Here is a 15,889-nt window from a genome sequence, read left to right as displayed (position 1 = left end):
TCGTTACAGGCCTGGAAACCTGGATTAAGCAACTCATTAAACATTAAAAATTTGATTACAAATTCTTGATCATTTTGAACGTGCTTGAACATATTTCTAGATAATCCAAGAACATATTAAACTGGTCTGAGTATAAATTGTCACACTTTAACTGGACACTGGTGATGCGGATCTGTTTTCACCGCCAATCACGGTCACATATGACTGCAGGGTGGCGTGAACACGTCGCGTGTTTATGCATCAGTAGCAGGTTTTTGGGCCATTTCTTTCTTAAGTCTGGCTTCTAACATTGTGCTTGATAAACTGATAATATTTTTTTTTAACAGCTTTTATATTATTTTCTATTAAAACTTAAAATGTTGAAAAATTACTTAGTTTTTAGATTAAATATATTTCATACAGCATATTTTAGTTACGAGGAAAATAATGGGAGGATTTTCAATAATGTTCCTTAAAAATAACTTTACTGTTTTAAACAGTAACATCACTTAAGTATAAGTAATTAACAAAGTAACCAAGTTGTTTTAAATTAAGTAACTAGTATCCAACTACTTAATAACTAATACAACACTGCTACCAGGTTGTGACATGTTTTCACTGCCCAATCAGAATTTCTAACTACTGAATCAATGTCTAAACCAAAAATCTTTCCTCTGAATGAATCAATTCTTATTTTTCAGAATTTTTTAATAACCAACAGAAATAAAACACTAAAGTTAAATAAGTAGGACTAAGTCAACTAACCTTTATTTTAAGCTTTGACTGACTTTAGCATCTGCTCTTAAGTCTTTGATTAAAAATGAGGAAATAAACTAATGAAGAGTTTTTACTGATCAATCGCATACAACGGATCTCTGTTGGTCTAAAGCTGGAATGACGCTGGATATAATTAAAGGTGTTTCCGAGTTTATACTGCAGTTTTCCTTTACACCAATTTGAAACTTTTCTTATTGATTCCTTAGTTTATATATTTTCTTACTTATGTCCATAGTTAGATAATTTTTTTTTTTACCAGATTTATTATTTTTTGTGGCACTTGCTTCAGTCCATCCATTTATCATAAGTCTTACAACAATTGAAATGTGAACCTTTTCTTAAAATCAAACTAAATTTAAATGTAAAATCGTCTCAGAAAGATAAAACAGAAATTTTTAAAGTTAATTTTTATTGTTGTTCTTATACAATATTGTACATTGTCATTTTTACAGGAATTCACATATTAACAGTCATGTGATAAACAATGTGCTGGCGATCAGCTGACCCTCCGTTAAAAACACAAATAAAAACAACCAATCGCATTTTCACTCGTTCTTTGTTCCAAACTCAAAACATTCAAACAGGAAGTGACATCACAGCACACCACCAATCACCTCTTTAAATAAAACACAAAAAAAAACTAAAGTAAAACTAGTCAGCTGTTCCTGATCAATATGCAACTCAGATATGTTTCCTGTTCATTACTCAGCTGAAGCTCCGCCCCTAAAATGAGCCACTCCTATTGGTCAGGCTGGTTCAGTCTCACGAGACGGTAAATTTGTTGCCATGGAGATGGTAAAACATGTTAATCTAACAGACTGATGAGACTCAGATTAAAGCAGCATCATGCTGGAACCAGTCTTCGCATCATCAAACACGTGTGTTGTCATGGAAACTCCGCCTGTCAGACTGTTACCCGACCCGCAGAAAGAAGCCCTGTGATTGGCTGTTTTTCTGGTGAACTGTACTGTGGGAGGATTCACCTGAGAACTGCAGTAACAAGTCTATCTGCATCTCTCAGCCTATCAGAAAGGAGGATTCAGCTGGGAGGGTGGGCTTCAGTCAGCTTTCTGTTCATACACTGATGATGTCACAGATGTTGCCTCTGACCGCTGGACATGTGGAGGGTGGTCACAGGTCAAAAGTCGGGATCCAAACACCATTAGAAATAATCCCTGAAAGCTGATTGGTTCTGTGAAAAAAAAGAAAGAGGTGGGACAAACGAAGAATAATCTGAGAGCCAATCAGGAGCGGCCTCTTTGGGCATCGGCGACTGATCACAGGTGCTGCCAGTCGATGGCGACCAGCGTCTGATTGGCCTCTTGAGCGTGACCGATGACTTCAGCGATGCCGTGCTGCCGCCAGAGGCGCTCGATCTTCTTGTAACGCTCTGAGCACAGGTGCAGGGGATTGCCCCGCCTACAAAACAAACAGGTAAACAAACAAATGTGTGAATGAACTCAGGGCAAAAGGGGTACGTTTCGGACTTGACTTTTCGGGTCGTATTTATCGTCCAAACCGGATTACTTCGAACGGGTTTAAATGTAGGTGTTAGCAGCCACTGACTACGTTTCCATGGCAACATCAATGCCTGAACAAAACAAATACTTACTTGAGGCCTTGATCAGTTTCTCCATAGTCGTCCAGGTACGGTGGAGGATAGAAGCAGCCCTTTGTTTTACCTGCAACGAACAACACCTGACTCTCTCTGACCCTGCGCGCGCACACGCACACACACACACACACACACACACACACACACACACACACACACACACACACAGTAGACAGTCAGTAACAGCATCAGTTTCAGACTTTCAGCATTTACCAGCTTTGACATCAGTCGGTCACATGACCCAGAATAAAACGGCTCGTCTGCATCCGGATGAAAAATGATCTGGATCAGAACTGAATGACTTCAGCAGAACCTGAAACCATCCGACCAACAACCTGAACAGGTGGGAGTTGAATGAGTCGAGTAATCCTAGCAGCAGGTTATTATTTCCTGTACTTTGTGTATCCATGCGGTGCCGTGTTCTGGGCTCTATGTGGCGAGGAGATGGTGAGTTACAGGTGAGTTACCTGAGGAAGAGGCCGACACCTGCACCGCAGGTGAAGGTGTGGGCGGTGCAGGCTCCGACGTCCTCCCCGTCCACATCCGTCTGACAGCAGTAACTCTGAGAGCACAACATGGTGCCGCAGACCAGGCAGAGCGTTGGAGCTCGAGACTTGTCGCCACCTGAGCGGGGACACCTGCACAGGTAACACAGTCGGGACACGCGATCATCCTGCCGCTCACAACAAACATGTTCAGATGTTACAGATTCATGTTCAACGTGATTAATGGGCATTAAAACAAACAAACAGCAGGTAACCAGCTCATAAACAACAAAACGGACAATGCAAGTGTGTGTGTGTGAGTGTGTGTGTGTGTACTCACGTGAAGCTAGACGCCTGATTGATCAGGACACTGTAATCTTCTGGCAGATCAATTAATCTGTTGGACTCTCTGGGGAATCTGACCAAGACTCCGCCCCCCTGCAGCGTCTGTCTCACACCTGGATGACAGCACCACCTGAACGAACACACACACACACACACACACACACACACACACACACACACACACACACACACACACACACACACACACACACACACACACACACACACACACAGAGTTGTGTAAACTCTGCCATGTTTCCACATTGGGTAAAACATTCTCATTACAGCAGAAAAATGAGTCATTTTATCACCTGTGAAGGGGTGTGTGTTTGTGTGTGTGCGTGCATGGGTGTTGCACCTGTGTATAAGTGGCTCCAGCAGTGTGTGTTGGCTCTGGTGAAGCAGCAGCAGGTTGCAGGGCAGACTGAGGTAGCTGCACAGCGCCTCCCACTGACCAGGACCTGCAACTACAACAGTGAACACCACAAAGTCAGCTCATGTTGGAGGTTCAGATATTTGGGGGTTCAAGCATTTAGGGAGTTTGAGGGTCAAAAAAGTTGGGGAGTTTAAACATTTGGATGTTTCTAAGTTTGAAAATTTAGATGATTGTGAGTTCGAACACCCGGATGTTTATTAGTTTGGACACCAGGATGTTTATATCTCCGAACATTCAGATGATTATTAGTTCAGACACCCAGATGTTCATGAGTCCGGACACTCGGATGTTTATATGTCTGAACTTTCGGATGATTATGAGTTTGAACATTTTGATGTTTATATATTCAAACATTTGGATGTTTATGAGTTTAACACTCAGATGTTTCTTAGCTCGAACACACAGATGTTTATTAATCCAAACATTTAAATGTTTAATGTTTAAAACGTTTTGGGGTTCATGGTTAAGTAGGTTAAGTATTTAGATTCTCAGATGTCTGGCGGCTAAAATGTTTGCATTTTCAGACACTTGTGTGTTGGGGTGTGTAAATGTTAAGGGTGTTTGTGATGTTTGTGTGTTGTTGGTGTGTTGTTACCCATCAGGTCAGCAGGGGGCACTGAGGAGTTTAGGTAGTGGAAAAAGAGAGCAGCAGATCGAAGGAACGGCAGGACGCCAGCTTTAACACAACTCCAGAGCTGCCAACCAGACGATACTTCGGGGAGCAAACTGATCAAGAAAAATCAATACATTTTCAAACAGCTCAAAGGGTAATGATCCAATTTACTGATTAGTAAACGATGGAAAATCAATTAGTTCAACGTGATTTTATTGAATGCTTGATTGTTTATTCTCTGATCAATCATGTGATTCCCAACATGTCCACTCACCTGCCCAGGTGTTTCCTCAGAGTGCTGTAGAGCTGACATGTGAGCTCCTCCTCCTCTGACCCCCCACCGTCCTGATCCATACACACCTCCTGTGTGACGGAGGTGAGCAGGATCTGGACCAGGTGAGCCACCGTGATCAGGTGAACAAGGTGGAGATGGCCTGAGTCCACCAAGCTGCGTCCTGATTGGTCCGAACTGTGAAGTGCGCTGTAGGACAACACGCTGTACACCTGCAGACACCAGGTAAGTTACCTGAAGTCAAACTGGTTTCACTGGTTTAAACTGGATGGAAAGCAATGAAACTCACCAGCAGGTGGAACATGTCGATGTGGAGGATACACGGAGTGTCTTCTACCTGAGAATCTGGAAGCAAAGCTGAAGCACAACACACCAGTTCAGGGTTTACACACCACTAAAACCAGTTCTGGTGGGTGTTTGTGTGGAGATATCACCAGTACTTCCAGTAATTAAACGTAATGATTAATTAATCTCCTTCAATATTGGTACTTTCCATAAAGGACGTGGAACACGCTACGTGTGTTCCCTCCTCACCTAGCAGCCACTGGGATGGGCTCTACCATCCCAGTCACAGATAATGGATGGATGTTTCACCACCTGTAGAACAACCACTAGGAGCGTAACAAGACATCGATCTACATCGATATATCGATCATGTGATCAATGAGCTAATGACATTGATCCAAAATGCAAACAGCGTTCAGGAATTAATACAATAATCAATCAAACGCACTTTTACTTTGAAAATAGAATTATTTTGAGTTCTACTGGGACACTGTTTTCCATTATTAATATGAGAACAAGTTTTGTTTTTGATTAAAATTTAAATATCTGAGCTCAGGAATAAATATGTAAATTAATATTCTAGTTGTTTTTTTGTGAATCTGATATGAATAGAAATTACTGTGTTTAATTACTTCTGAAATTGTTTATAATCAATCGTTGGTTCCCAAATTGAATAGAAATCAGATTGTGCCCGAATCTGAGAAAACGGCAAACATCAAATGGTTATCCCTTTAATCAATATATTATAGAGTGATCAAACTGATTATATTAAACCCAAAACAACCAGCAGCTTTGTACACCAAAGTAATAATAATGTTAATGACGTTAACGTGTAATTCAATTCAATTCAGCTTTATTTGTATAGCGCCACTTCACAACAATGTTGTCTCAGGGAACTTTACACACACATCATTTCAAGCTTTACGTAATTAATGTAACTTTTAAATAAAATGGCATTGTGTCATTTTATAACTCCGGACAACTCGGGTTGGACATCAACCAAAATGTGATGATTCCATTTATGCTGAACGTAGATGACTAATACGCAGACCAACAGACCATTTTGTCCGTCTCCTGCATCGGTTTGGTATGTAATTTGGCCTGTTTAAGTAGTTTAGCTATCCGTTGCTAAGAAAACAGAGCAATACCTTCAGAAATCACGACCCACTGGTGGATGAACTGACTTAACCACAGCAAAGTAAAAAGTGCATGGAAGCGCGATGACAGAGACGTAGGAAACCGTTTGAAACAGCCGCCTCCATTTACTCAAGTTAAAGATCTTTACACGCTACCTGGAGTTTGTGCTAGGAATGTGCGATAACATATAGTTTGTAATTTATTGTTACAAACCCCCGCCCCGGTAAGAATATGTCATCCCACAATAAAAAATTCCCATTAGATCACGCGCTGCCATCTCCGCTATCTGGAACTGGTTTGGGTTCAGAAAGTCGGACAGGGAGCAGGAATTTGTAATTTGCAAGGTTTGCAGACAAACATTGCAAACAAAGTACAACAACACAAATTTATTCCACCACTTCAAGCACAAACACAAACCAGTGTTTTGCTATAAAGTAAATTTCTGCCAAACACTGATTAAACGGCGGCAGGAGCGTGCACAGCCTGTTAAAGCCATGTTGAACAGAGTCTCCAATCTGCTGCTCTCACCACAAAACCGATGTGGCATCAGGCCCATATTAACAGAGAAAGTAAGTTTTTGATGCACGTTAGTGCTTTAACTAATTAACAAGAGCACACGAAGAGATGTGCTGAACAGAAACAACAGTCATGCATGTTGCTGCTTCACTCTTCTGGTGATGCGTTTGCCTTATGCTTGTTTGAGTTTAGGATGTAAAAGCCAATTAATGTGATTTATTCATTCATTTATTACGGAAACATTTGTGTGGAGAACGTTACAGCATAATTTCTAATGATGTCAATGAATTATTATTACTTAAAGAAACGATGATGCGGCATTTTTTGTCAATAAAACGGGGAATAATCATAAATCCTAAAATGGCCTAATTTTATCAAAGAGTCAGCGGTTGCTGACATCCACCCTCATGCCTTCTTAAGGTGGAATTTGATCTCAGAAATAGAGTTTTTACCTTCCAAAAAGGGATTAGAGCTCATATATTACTTAATAAAGGAACTATTTTAATTTACATGGCTGCAGTACAATTTTTGGGCCAATTACTTGCTTACATCCACAACTATATATTTTAAGGTGGAATTTGACCTAACAAATAGAATGTTTAGTAATATTTAGTGTTATTTTGGTGATAGATTCATGTTTTAAAAAAAAGACTAAATTGGTGTTTATTTATAGAGATTTTTATTGTCATCGTAATAAATGCCAGGAATTATTGGGGTACATTTTTTAGACCATATCTCCAATCCCTACTATGTAAAGAGAATTTGTATGTTTGAGATTTTTATGGAATCAATGTCAAGTTGACAGAACATTCACATCAGTGACGAAAATCCATCCAGTTTTATTTATTGAACAGAGGTTGATTTTTTTTTTATACTGGCATCTGACAGATACACAACGGACAAAGGAGAGAAGGCGTGTCACTTTGTTGCTGCTGCTTCATGTAGACTTTGTATCACTATGGTTGAGCATTTTGTCTTATTTTCTCTGCTTCATCACGCTAGTAGCTAGCAGCTAGTAGCTAGCAGCTAACAGCTAGCAGCTAGCAGCTAAAGCAGATCCTCAGACTGTCCTACGGATGTCCTAAAGTCTGGTCCAGTTTCAGCTCCTGGACTAAACCAGGTCTTTCTTTTCCAGAATACGATGAACCCAAAGCCTCTTAACTTGTGCAGCATCAGCACAATGTCATCGTCGTTTGATGTGTAATGATGTGTTAATCTTTATCATTTGTTAATAAACTCGTATTGAGCTCGGTGTGTGTACACACAAATGTCAAAGTTTCACCTTTAAAATATTTGCAATTTCGTGTCGTTCATTCACATGAGTCGTATGGAATCAGATTTGGTTCAGAATCTCCAAGCAAAACTTTTTAAAACTCAAGCAAAAAAACAATTAAAACCAAAACTTTCTAAAACTTAAGCAAAATAAATTACCTCAAAATCAAAAATTATCAATCATCATGAAAACTATTAGGCTTTTATTTGGTTAAATTGGTGAGTTTTGTTTGCAGTTGTCCTACAGGTTTGTGATGTATCCCTGCTCTAACACACCTGGTTTCCATTAAATGGATCCAACAGCCAATGACGTTCTGCACATTGAGTGATTAGTTTGAGTCAGGTGTTTTGGAACAGGGTTACATGGGAAACCTGCAGGATTGTGGCCCTTGAGGAACAGAGCTGGGCATGTCAGGTGTAGGAGCCTCCATGTGCTTTAACAGATTTCTAATGTTGTGGAATTCATGCAGAATAATCTTTACGACAGTTAAATGATTATTTCTGACAGGAACTGTGGTGTGAAGCTTCATAACTGTGTGTGAGGTGTTTGGCGTTACCTGAAAACAGCCGGATGAAGTGAGTTTGAACAGTTTTCAGTGGAGCTGAAGTCCAACAAGCAGAACTGAACCGTGTCAGGGAGCTCAGACAGTCGTCCTGTAACAGAGATGTTGCCATCACCATGGTAACAGATGCAAGACAACTGAGCAGGTTGGTCTGAGCATTTCAGGACAATAACTCAAGATTCTGAGTATGACAACAGAAACCAGCGTAAAACATGTGATTAATGATAAATAATTCAGTAAGATGTCGTCAGATCCATCCATCCACGTGGATGTGATCTGATCGCCGTGATTGATCCATTAATAAAACTTACCTGTCTGCAAGGTAAACTCCCAAACAATGGTTTGCCCTCGTCCATCAGGAGGCGCTCTGCAAAACCAAACCCAGTTAAGAACAACAGAGCTGCCGGTGTGTACCGGTCCTGCGAGGTGTGTCAAGTGTGTGTACCTATACTCTGGATGGTGTAGGCGCAGGTGGACCAGCTCAGGACTGGGACCCTCTGGTCCTGCTCGTTGGGGTTTACTTTGAGTCCCACCTTGTAGGCAGACATGCTGAAGGTGGTGACCATCTCATTGATGCTGCTGGAAAACAGCTTCCTGAGGACACAGCAACATCACTGCTGACATCACTGACACACCATCAACACCTATGAGGCAGTTCAAGCGACAGATAACTCACTGTGGAGGGAAAGCGGCTCTGAATCCTTCAGGGTCCGCCCCCTCTGATGTACCTTCAACACAAAAAACACCCTTTACTACATCATCACACACACACACACACACACACACAGATGTGACCCCGCCTTCCGACAGGTAACTGACCCTCAGACTGCTTCCTGTGGGCGGAGTTTACTGTTTCTATCTGTTGTCTGGTGGTCTTTAGCCACGCCTCCAGGCTGGGATGGTCAACACTGAGAAAACAACAGAGAACCTGTCAGGCAACACGTCACCTGACCAGATGAGATGGCTGCTAACACACCTTGTTAGGTGTGTGTATGTACCTGTAGTCAGTCAGGTGTGTGTGTGTGTGTGTATACCTGTGGTCAGGTGTGTGTGTGTGTGGCAGCAGAGGAATCACTGTATTGCTCAGACACTCGCAGAGAGGACACAGGAACTCTCCATTCTCCACATCGTAGCTGGTGTGTCCTCTCAGACGCTGCTGACGTCTCTGCTCCTTCAGCTGGACAGCCTCAAAGTACCTGAACACACACACACACACACACACACACACACACACACACACACACACACACACACACACACACACACACACACACCAAGGGGTTAGGTGTATCCTGTCCTGGCTGCTGATTGGTCAGCACGGCAGCGACTCACCTCTGCCAGCAGGTGGCGTGCATGATATGTCCACAACTGGCTGTGTGGATCCCCAGAGAGAGGTCGGGGTGCATGAACAGGGGGTCATGACGTTCTGAAATGAAGGTGAGAAATTTCAAGAAATGTAGACCAATGAGTTTGTGATTATTCAAAGAATTTTTCACAATCTCGTTTAGTTAGTAACACGGTAAGAAATGTCAAGTCAGTAGCTTTCAAACGGTACTAAACATGGCGTAAATGACCACCGCATTGTGGAAAAAGAAGCTTTAGGAGAATGTTGGAGACATTTGGGTGTAAAAGCAGACAAAATCTTATTTTGTTTGATTTCTACCAGTCTGGGAGAAAAAAAAAAACTATGATTATGAAACAAACAAGTTTTTTTTACCTTCTGTCTCACCTTCGTTATCACAGTTTGCTAATAAAGCTTTTTTTCATTAATCTAAACAGACAGGTGGGGGTCCTGATGAGGTGAGAGTGTGGCTCCACCCACCTGGGTCAGGTAGGCTGCGATGGCGGTTTTTGGACAAAACAGTGGACCTCTGGACAAACGCTGCTAACACCATGGCTCTGCCTTGACCTCTGACCTCCTGCTCCTCCTGACACAAGATACAGGTCACCAGCTGGCGGCGCTCAGCTCCGCCCACCCTCCTGGGACCAACACACACCTGAGAGGTGTAGGTGAGCTCTGAGCTAGATGGGCTGGAGGGAAGAGGTGAAAACTTGTTAGTAGTCATTGTGGAGGTCTTATAGGTGGACAAACATCATGTACAGGCTGTGTACACAGGATGGGATGTATACAGGTGAATGCAGGTGTACCTGTGCTCAGCAGCAGACGTGGACGCCTCCAGCTCCTCCATACTTTGCTGGAACAGTTCTTTGTTCTCGTTGATGAAGTGTTTCTGCATCTCGGACATCTGAGCCATGATCTTCTCCCTGCGGAGCCGAGCCATCTCCGCCTTCCTTTTCCTCTCTGCCTTGTCCTTGTCTCTAACCGTCTGGAGGACGAGACAAGACGGTAAGTCCAAGCTGCATGCAGCGTTTCTCACCTGCGGGAACCAGGAGAACGTCTCACCTCCTCCAGTCCGCGGCCCTGGTTGATGGCGACGGTGGAGGTGGAAGACGTTCGTTCTCTCATGGTTTTGATGTTTCCCACCATCTGCACCGACACATAAACATCACACCATGACGTCTGACTTTACTAAATCATTTCCAGAAACAGAGCTGGGAAAAAAGAAACTCCATCAGTAAAAATGTGAATTTAATTCAGATGAAGCTTTCTGGATCTTCGGGCTTTCAGAAACTTCTCACCTGCAGAAAAATCCCTGTGACATCTTACTTTACCTTGAGAATCCATGTGATCATATCTTTATGAACTTCCAGGTGAGGAGCGTTCTGCAGACTCTCCAGCAAGGCCAGTACACTTCCTGAAGTACTGGGAGCTTCACCTGGGCCTGAACAAACAGCGTGACCATCAAAAGACTGTGTGTTTATGGGATATGCTACATGCGTGTGGGTTTACTGACGTGTGATCTTGTAGGTGTAGTTAAAGGTGATGTCGTCATCTCCGCTGCTGCTGTCCAGCTGCTGCTGCTCCTCCAGCAGAGCCATGCCCACCAGGTGGAGAACCTGCAGACAGGCAGCACATAACGCTGATTCCATTTCAGCCTGCAGTGAGAACGACGTCCTTCCAGTGATGTCACAGCAACCCGGTTTTCAGGTTGGTTTAGTGGCGTTGAAAGTTAAGCATCAGCTCCAGTTTAAAGTAACAAAACGTCACTTTCTGACATTAAAACTACGTTTCTGACTCATCAGGAAGAAACTGTAGCACTTTTCCACAACTTGATAGCGACATTTATAAAATTGCGATTTTTAGGCGTTTCAGTTTGAATGGTATTTAGCGAAATAAGCCGTAATTCTTGACTGATACCAGGTAGCCTCGTATCCATGGAGCTTTTCAGGGTTTTCCACTTGCTGCTTTTCTCCTTCATTTCCCTAATTACTTGTAAAACCTTTGCTGTGATTTGCCATTTAAGATGAAGGTCTCTTTATTTGTTAAAAGATTTCCGTGTCCTCCTCTGTGTAAAGGCAAAATTTCCATTTCACTTTTGCAACATACCTCCATATGGACACCTCTAAGAAACCACCTCATGAGTGTTTAAAAACTTTTTAAAAATATTTGAGGGTTTTTTTTTTTTTTTCTTTTTTCAGAAAAGTAGATGTTTTTACCCGTGTTTAAAAAGCAGTAATCAGTTTTTTTCTAGGGATAATGGAAACAAATATATGGCATTGATTATTTACATTTCTGGTAAACTTGTGGCTCTGCAGCGTTCTGAAGCTCAAAAACCACCTTACAACTTTTATTTGCTGCTCAGAGCATCACGTTGCAGACCAGTATTACTTTAAACACCAGTAAAACACACTGACTAATAGGAAGGAACACCAGTCAACATCCAGCTGACTTTTACTGGAAGGAGAGCGCTCAGAAAAGAGAAAGGACCAAGATGGAAGTCATCATTAGGAGATGCCTCGTTGACAAAAACCTGCCAAAGTTCGGTTGTGTTGCTTAAAAACTGCGGAAATAAACCCAGCTGATGATCTTCTCACCCTCTGCAGCATGGACTCGCTCCAGCCGCCTCCACCAGGCTCCACGGCCCACTGCAGCACAGCTCCCTCTACAGCCAGCAGGACGTCACACTGTAGCAGGTTCACCAGGCTGCCGAACAGGGGACAGAGCTGGGGGGGGACAGGTGGAGGCAGGGCTGCAACACACACACACACACACATCCAGGTTACCATGGTAACAAGTCTTTTACCAATGTTACCTAGAATAAAGAGTGAGATTACCTGTGTCCTCTCCGTTCTGCCTCCTCAACTTCCTCTGAGCCTCCTCCGCCTGAACATCACACACACATTATCGTGACAAGAAGCACACAGTTACCATGACAACAGCATCTGATCGGCTGTATGGCTGCACCTTGGACTGGTCTGCTCGGCTGTAGTGATGGAAGTACAGGTTGAAATGTTTGTTCCACTCAGGGCGCAGCTCGTACAGACCTCGACCCGTCACACCAGGTTTCCTGCAACACAGAACCAGAAAATGTTGGCAAGCCAGCTGTGTCTCACAGACAGCTATTTTATTTATTCACTCTAATCCATTTCTAAAAATATAAGCTCAAACCATTTCTACAAGCTACACCTAGACAACAAATCACACGAACCAAACACGTCATCATGATGACAATTCTCATGTGTAGGTAGGAAGCAACAGAACCAGAACAGTGAGTAGCTGTTTTAACCTCGTCATGACACCAAGTTTTCCGTTTTCAGTCGGAAATTTAACCAAAATAAATTAAATATATCTGCACAACAATATGGGCTGAATGTGAGATCACAGCACATTTTAAACCTGAAATTTTAGACCAAAAAAATAAAACCCCAAACTATTACAAGAAACATTAAAATGATCCCAGAATTTCAAAAACCTTCCATTCATGTAGTTATGGAAGAAGTTTATATTATATAAAATTAAAGACTCTGCTGTAGCCTAAAAATGTCTGGCTGGAACTCGTCTTCATGAACACGGCCTAAAAAAGCCAAACCCCATGGAAGCAAAGCCAAAGCAACAGAACTAAGTGGGGAAACAAAGCAGTGGTGCAGAAATGTTCACTTTGTAAATTGTAAAAAGAACAATTAAAAATTATATTTGTTAAAGTTTACTTAATTAGGTGTTGTTGTTTTTTTTTTTAAAACCACAGAAAACTCATTAAGTCACATCAGCAGAGTTTCAGTAAAACATAAGTCAACAGAACCATGACAGAGAGCAGATCTCAGGAAAGTAATGAAACTGTTAGAAGACAAGTGATGGAGGGAAAGTTTGAGGAAACAAACTGACTTGAATGAAGCGACGCAGTCGATGACTCTCTCCAGACCAGTCTCCTTGTTCCCCTGAAGAGACAAATAGTCTGATCAGCTGTTTACACCAGAGACAGACATGTAAACAAACAGGCAGACAGGTAAACAGGACAACATGTAAGAACATGTGACAACAAAAGGCAGTTGAGTTTGACAGACACGTCTTGAGGATATCTGTAAAAATTGGATGGTGCTTTCTCAGTCCTCCATGTTCCACAGATGACTAAATATTTTTATTTTATTTGTGTTGGAGCATTTATACAACTGACTGCAATCGGGGTGTGAGGAGGATTTAAGTCAAAACTGCTCCTGGAAAACTTCTATCCTACTTTTAAATATTAAATCCAAGCAGCATCCTCAGCATGAGATGCCAGAGTGAATGCACAAAAACTCTGATGCGAATCAAAGACATGAACTCTGATCCACCTGTGAACCCAGGAAGCGGACAACAAAGCAAAGGGGAACTGTAAGTGAACAACCTAAACACAGATACGTGCAGGACCATAAACCACTGGCTGTGGCTCAAAACCAGCTCAACGCTACACCGCTTGATCTGACACAGCTCAGTGTTTCACTCTGATGGAAACAGAAGACCTGCATTACCCAACAGATGAGCCAGTTCTCTTCTTCTTCTTCTTTGCTGGTTTTCACAACGCAGTGGTAGTCAGATATGGGAAAAGATGCACCAATAACCGTTTTATAATCAGATCACGGCCTAATCATAATGAAATCATGATGAAAAGATTCCCATCCCGTAGACCATGAGATGATTAACAGATAGATAAACAGGTAGACAGAAAAAAAACAGGTAAACTAACAGGTAGAAAGATAAACAGAGGTAGAAAGACAGACAGACTTACATTCTCAGGCAGAGCCTTCACCAGTTCGCTGTGAGCCATCGGTCTGATTGACAGCTGATGGATGATTTCTCTTCTGACCTCATCAAACGGCTCCACCAATCCAACTCCAGCCACATACCGCTCACCTGTAACACACACACACACACACACACACACACACCATTTAGATCATCTTACCTGCCCAACCAGTACCTGACCGTTACTTTTCATTAAGCTGCAACAGAGACGGACTGACCAACGACCATGATGATGAGGTGAAGCATCTCCTCAATCAGAGTGTTCTGCTGGACCAGGTCCTGTCAAACAAGACGTTTAACTTCATGTCCTCACCGCCTCTTCCTGACACCAGCTACAGAGTCATCTGAGGACCATTAGAACCAGTACTGACCTTGTTGGCCTCTCTGTATCTCTTCCTGATGTCTGAAGAGCTGAAAATGTGAAACAGTTCAAACCGACTCAGGACGATCATCAGGAAGTGGTTCGGATCCATCATGGATGCCCCAGCCTGCACCACAGCAAAAACACACCAGTAAGCAGAGTCCAATAGAACCAGTACTCACATCTATAGTCCAGTAGAACCAGTACACACATAGTCCAGTAAAAACCAATACACACATCTATGCTCCATCAGAACCTGTACAGAAAGGTTTAGTTCAGTAAAACCAGTAAAGATGTGTTATCTTGTAGACTCAGTAGAAACCAGTAGAGTCCAGGAGAATCAAAAGAAAACATTACGGATTCAGCGTGCAACTCATTTGACTCTTTATCCGCAAAAATGACTGGTTTCATAAATACGTATTTTACTGAAGTCTGATCACAATCGCATGAAAAATGAAGTTTCTCGTAGTTTAGAGTGAGATAAAAACACTGGTGGCGCCAGCAGAAGGCTGACATGTTGGGTGGCCAGATGTCACGCTTTGTGTGGGATAGTCCCACATTTCTATTACTTTTCACACGTCCCACAAAACTTGGCGCTGTCCCGCATTGTTATGGCCAGTCTTCACTTTTGTGAAGGAGAAAAAAAAAGGAAAAAAAAAAAAAAAGGCTTTTACTAATTGTGTGTGGCAAAAGATTTGACGGCTGTCACATCACACCGCCTGCTGATTTGAGTTACATTCATGTCAATCAAGCTAGGAGGCGGGACTTAATGCACATCTAGGATGCACCGGACTTTTTGTTGAAAAAAAATCTGAGTAAATTGCGTGTTTTATGACTAAATTTAAAAAAAAAAAAACAAAAAAAAAACAAACAAAAAAAAAACTCCAGCACTATGTTGCTTTGATGACACACCATCCAGAGAATAACGGTGGCAAGTTTGGTGCCAACCGAGCAATCTATTACAACGTGTTGAGCTCTTTTCCATACTTCTGTCCACTACAACTTACTGGAGGCAAAAGTTTGGCGATTTATCCAACAAATTGTAGCTCTGTAGAAAAAACTGGTCATTTTTTTGTTTTGTATAGCATCATG

General features: G+C 42.2%; 1 protein-coding gene across 1 annotated transcript in view; it reads right to left on the bottom strand.

Moving 5' to 3' along the window:
• Positions 1-1,186: 1,186 nt before the first annotated feature.
• The window catches only part of ubr2 (ubiquitin protein ligase E3 component n-recognin 2), a 36,458-nt gene continuing 21,755 nt past the window's right edge, over positions 1,187-15,889 (bottom strand). Inside the window, exons 19-45 of the mRNA XM_079249069.1 lie at positions 14,808-14,924; positions 14,655-14,715; positions 14,420-14,544; positions 13,540-13,592; positions 12,622-12,724; positions 12,492-12,540; positions 12,252-12,406; positions 11,171-11,273; positions 10,989-11,098; positions 10,720-10,803; positions 10,464-10,642; positions 10,138-10,346; positions 9,648-9,741; positions 9,350-9,511; positions 9,135-9,223; positions 8,992-9,043; positions 8,761-8,909; positions 8,627-8,682; positions 8,310-8,406; positions 4,832-4,899; positions 4,525-4,754; positions 4,233-4,363; positions 3,560-3,668; positions 3,197-3,331; positions 2,839-3,009; positions 2,369-2,470; positions 1,187-2,175 (exon numbers count right to left, since the gene is read on the bottom strand). Of these exons, the coding sequence (XP_079105195.1) occupies positions 2,034-2,175; positions 2,369-2,470; positions 2,839-3,009; positions 3,197-3,331; positions 3,560-3,668; positions 4,233-4,363; positions 4,525-4,754; positions 4,832-4,899; positions 8,310-8,406; positions 8,627-8,682; positions 8,761-8,909; positions 8,992-9,043; positions 9,135-9,223; positions 9,350-9,511; positions 9,648-9,741; positions 10,138-10,346; positions 10,464-10,642; positions 10,720-10,803; positions 10,989-11,098; positions 11,171-11,273; positions 12,252-12,406; positions 12,492-12,540; positions 12,622-12,724; positions 13,540-13,592; positions 14,420-14,544; positions 14,655-14,715; positions 14,808-14,924 (3,135 nt within the window). The 3' untranslated portion in view covers positions 1,187-2,033. The remainder of the gene's footprint in view (positions 2,176-2,368; positions 2,471-2,838; positions 3,010-3,196; positions 3,332-3,559; positions 3,669-4,232; positions 4,364-4,524; positions 4,755-4,831; positions 4,900-8,309; positions 8,407-8,626; positions 8,683-8,760; positions 8,910-8,991; positions 9,044-9,134; positions 9,224-9,349; positions 9,512-9,647; positions 9,742-10,137; positions 10,347-10,463; positions 10,643-10,719; positions 10,804-10,988; positions 11,099-11,170; positions 11,274-12,251; positions 12,407-12,491; positions 12,541-12,621; positions 12,725-13,539; positions 13,593-14,419; positions 14,545-14,654; positions 14,716-14,807; positions 14,925-15,889) is intronic.

This window comes from Telmatherina bonti, assembly GCF_933228915.1.
Source record: "Telmatherina bonti genome assembly, chromosome: 11".
NCBI lineage: Eukaryota > Metazoa > Chordata > Actinopteri > Atheriniformes > Telmatherinidae > Telmatherina > Telmatherina bonti.
This window is presented reverse-complemented; position numbering and strand designations above follow the sequence as displayed.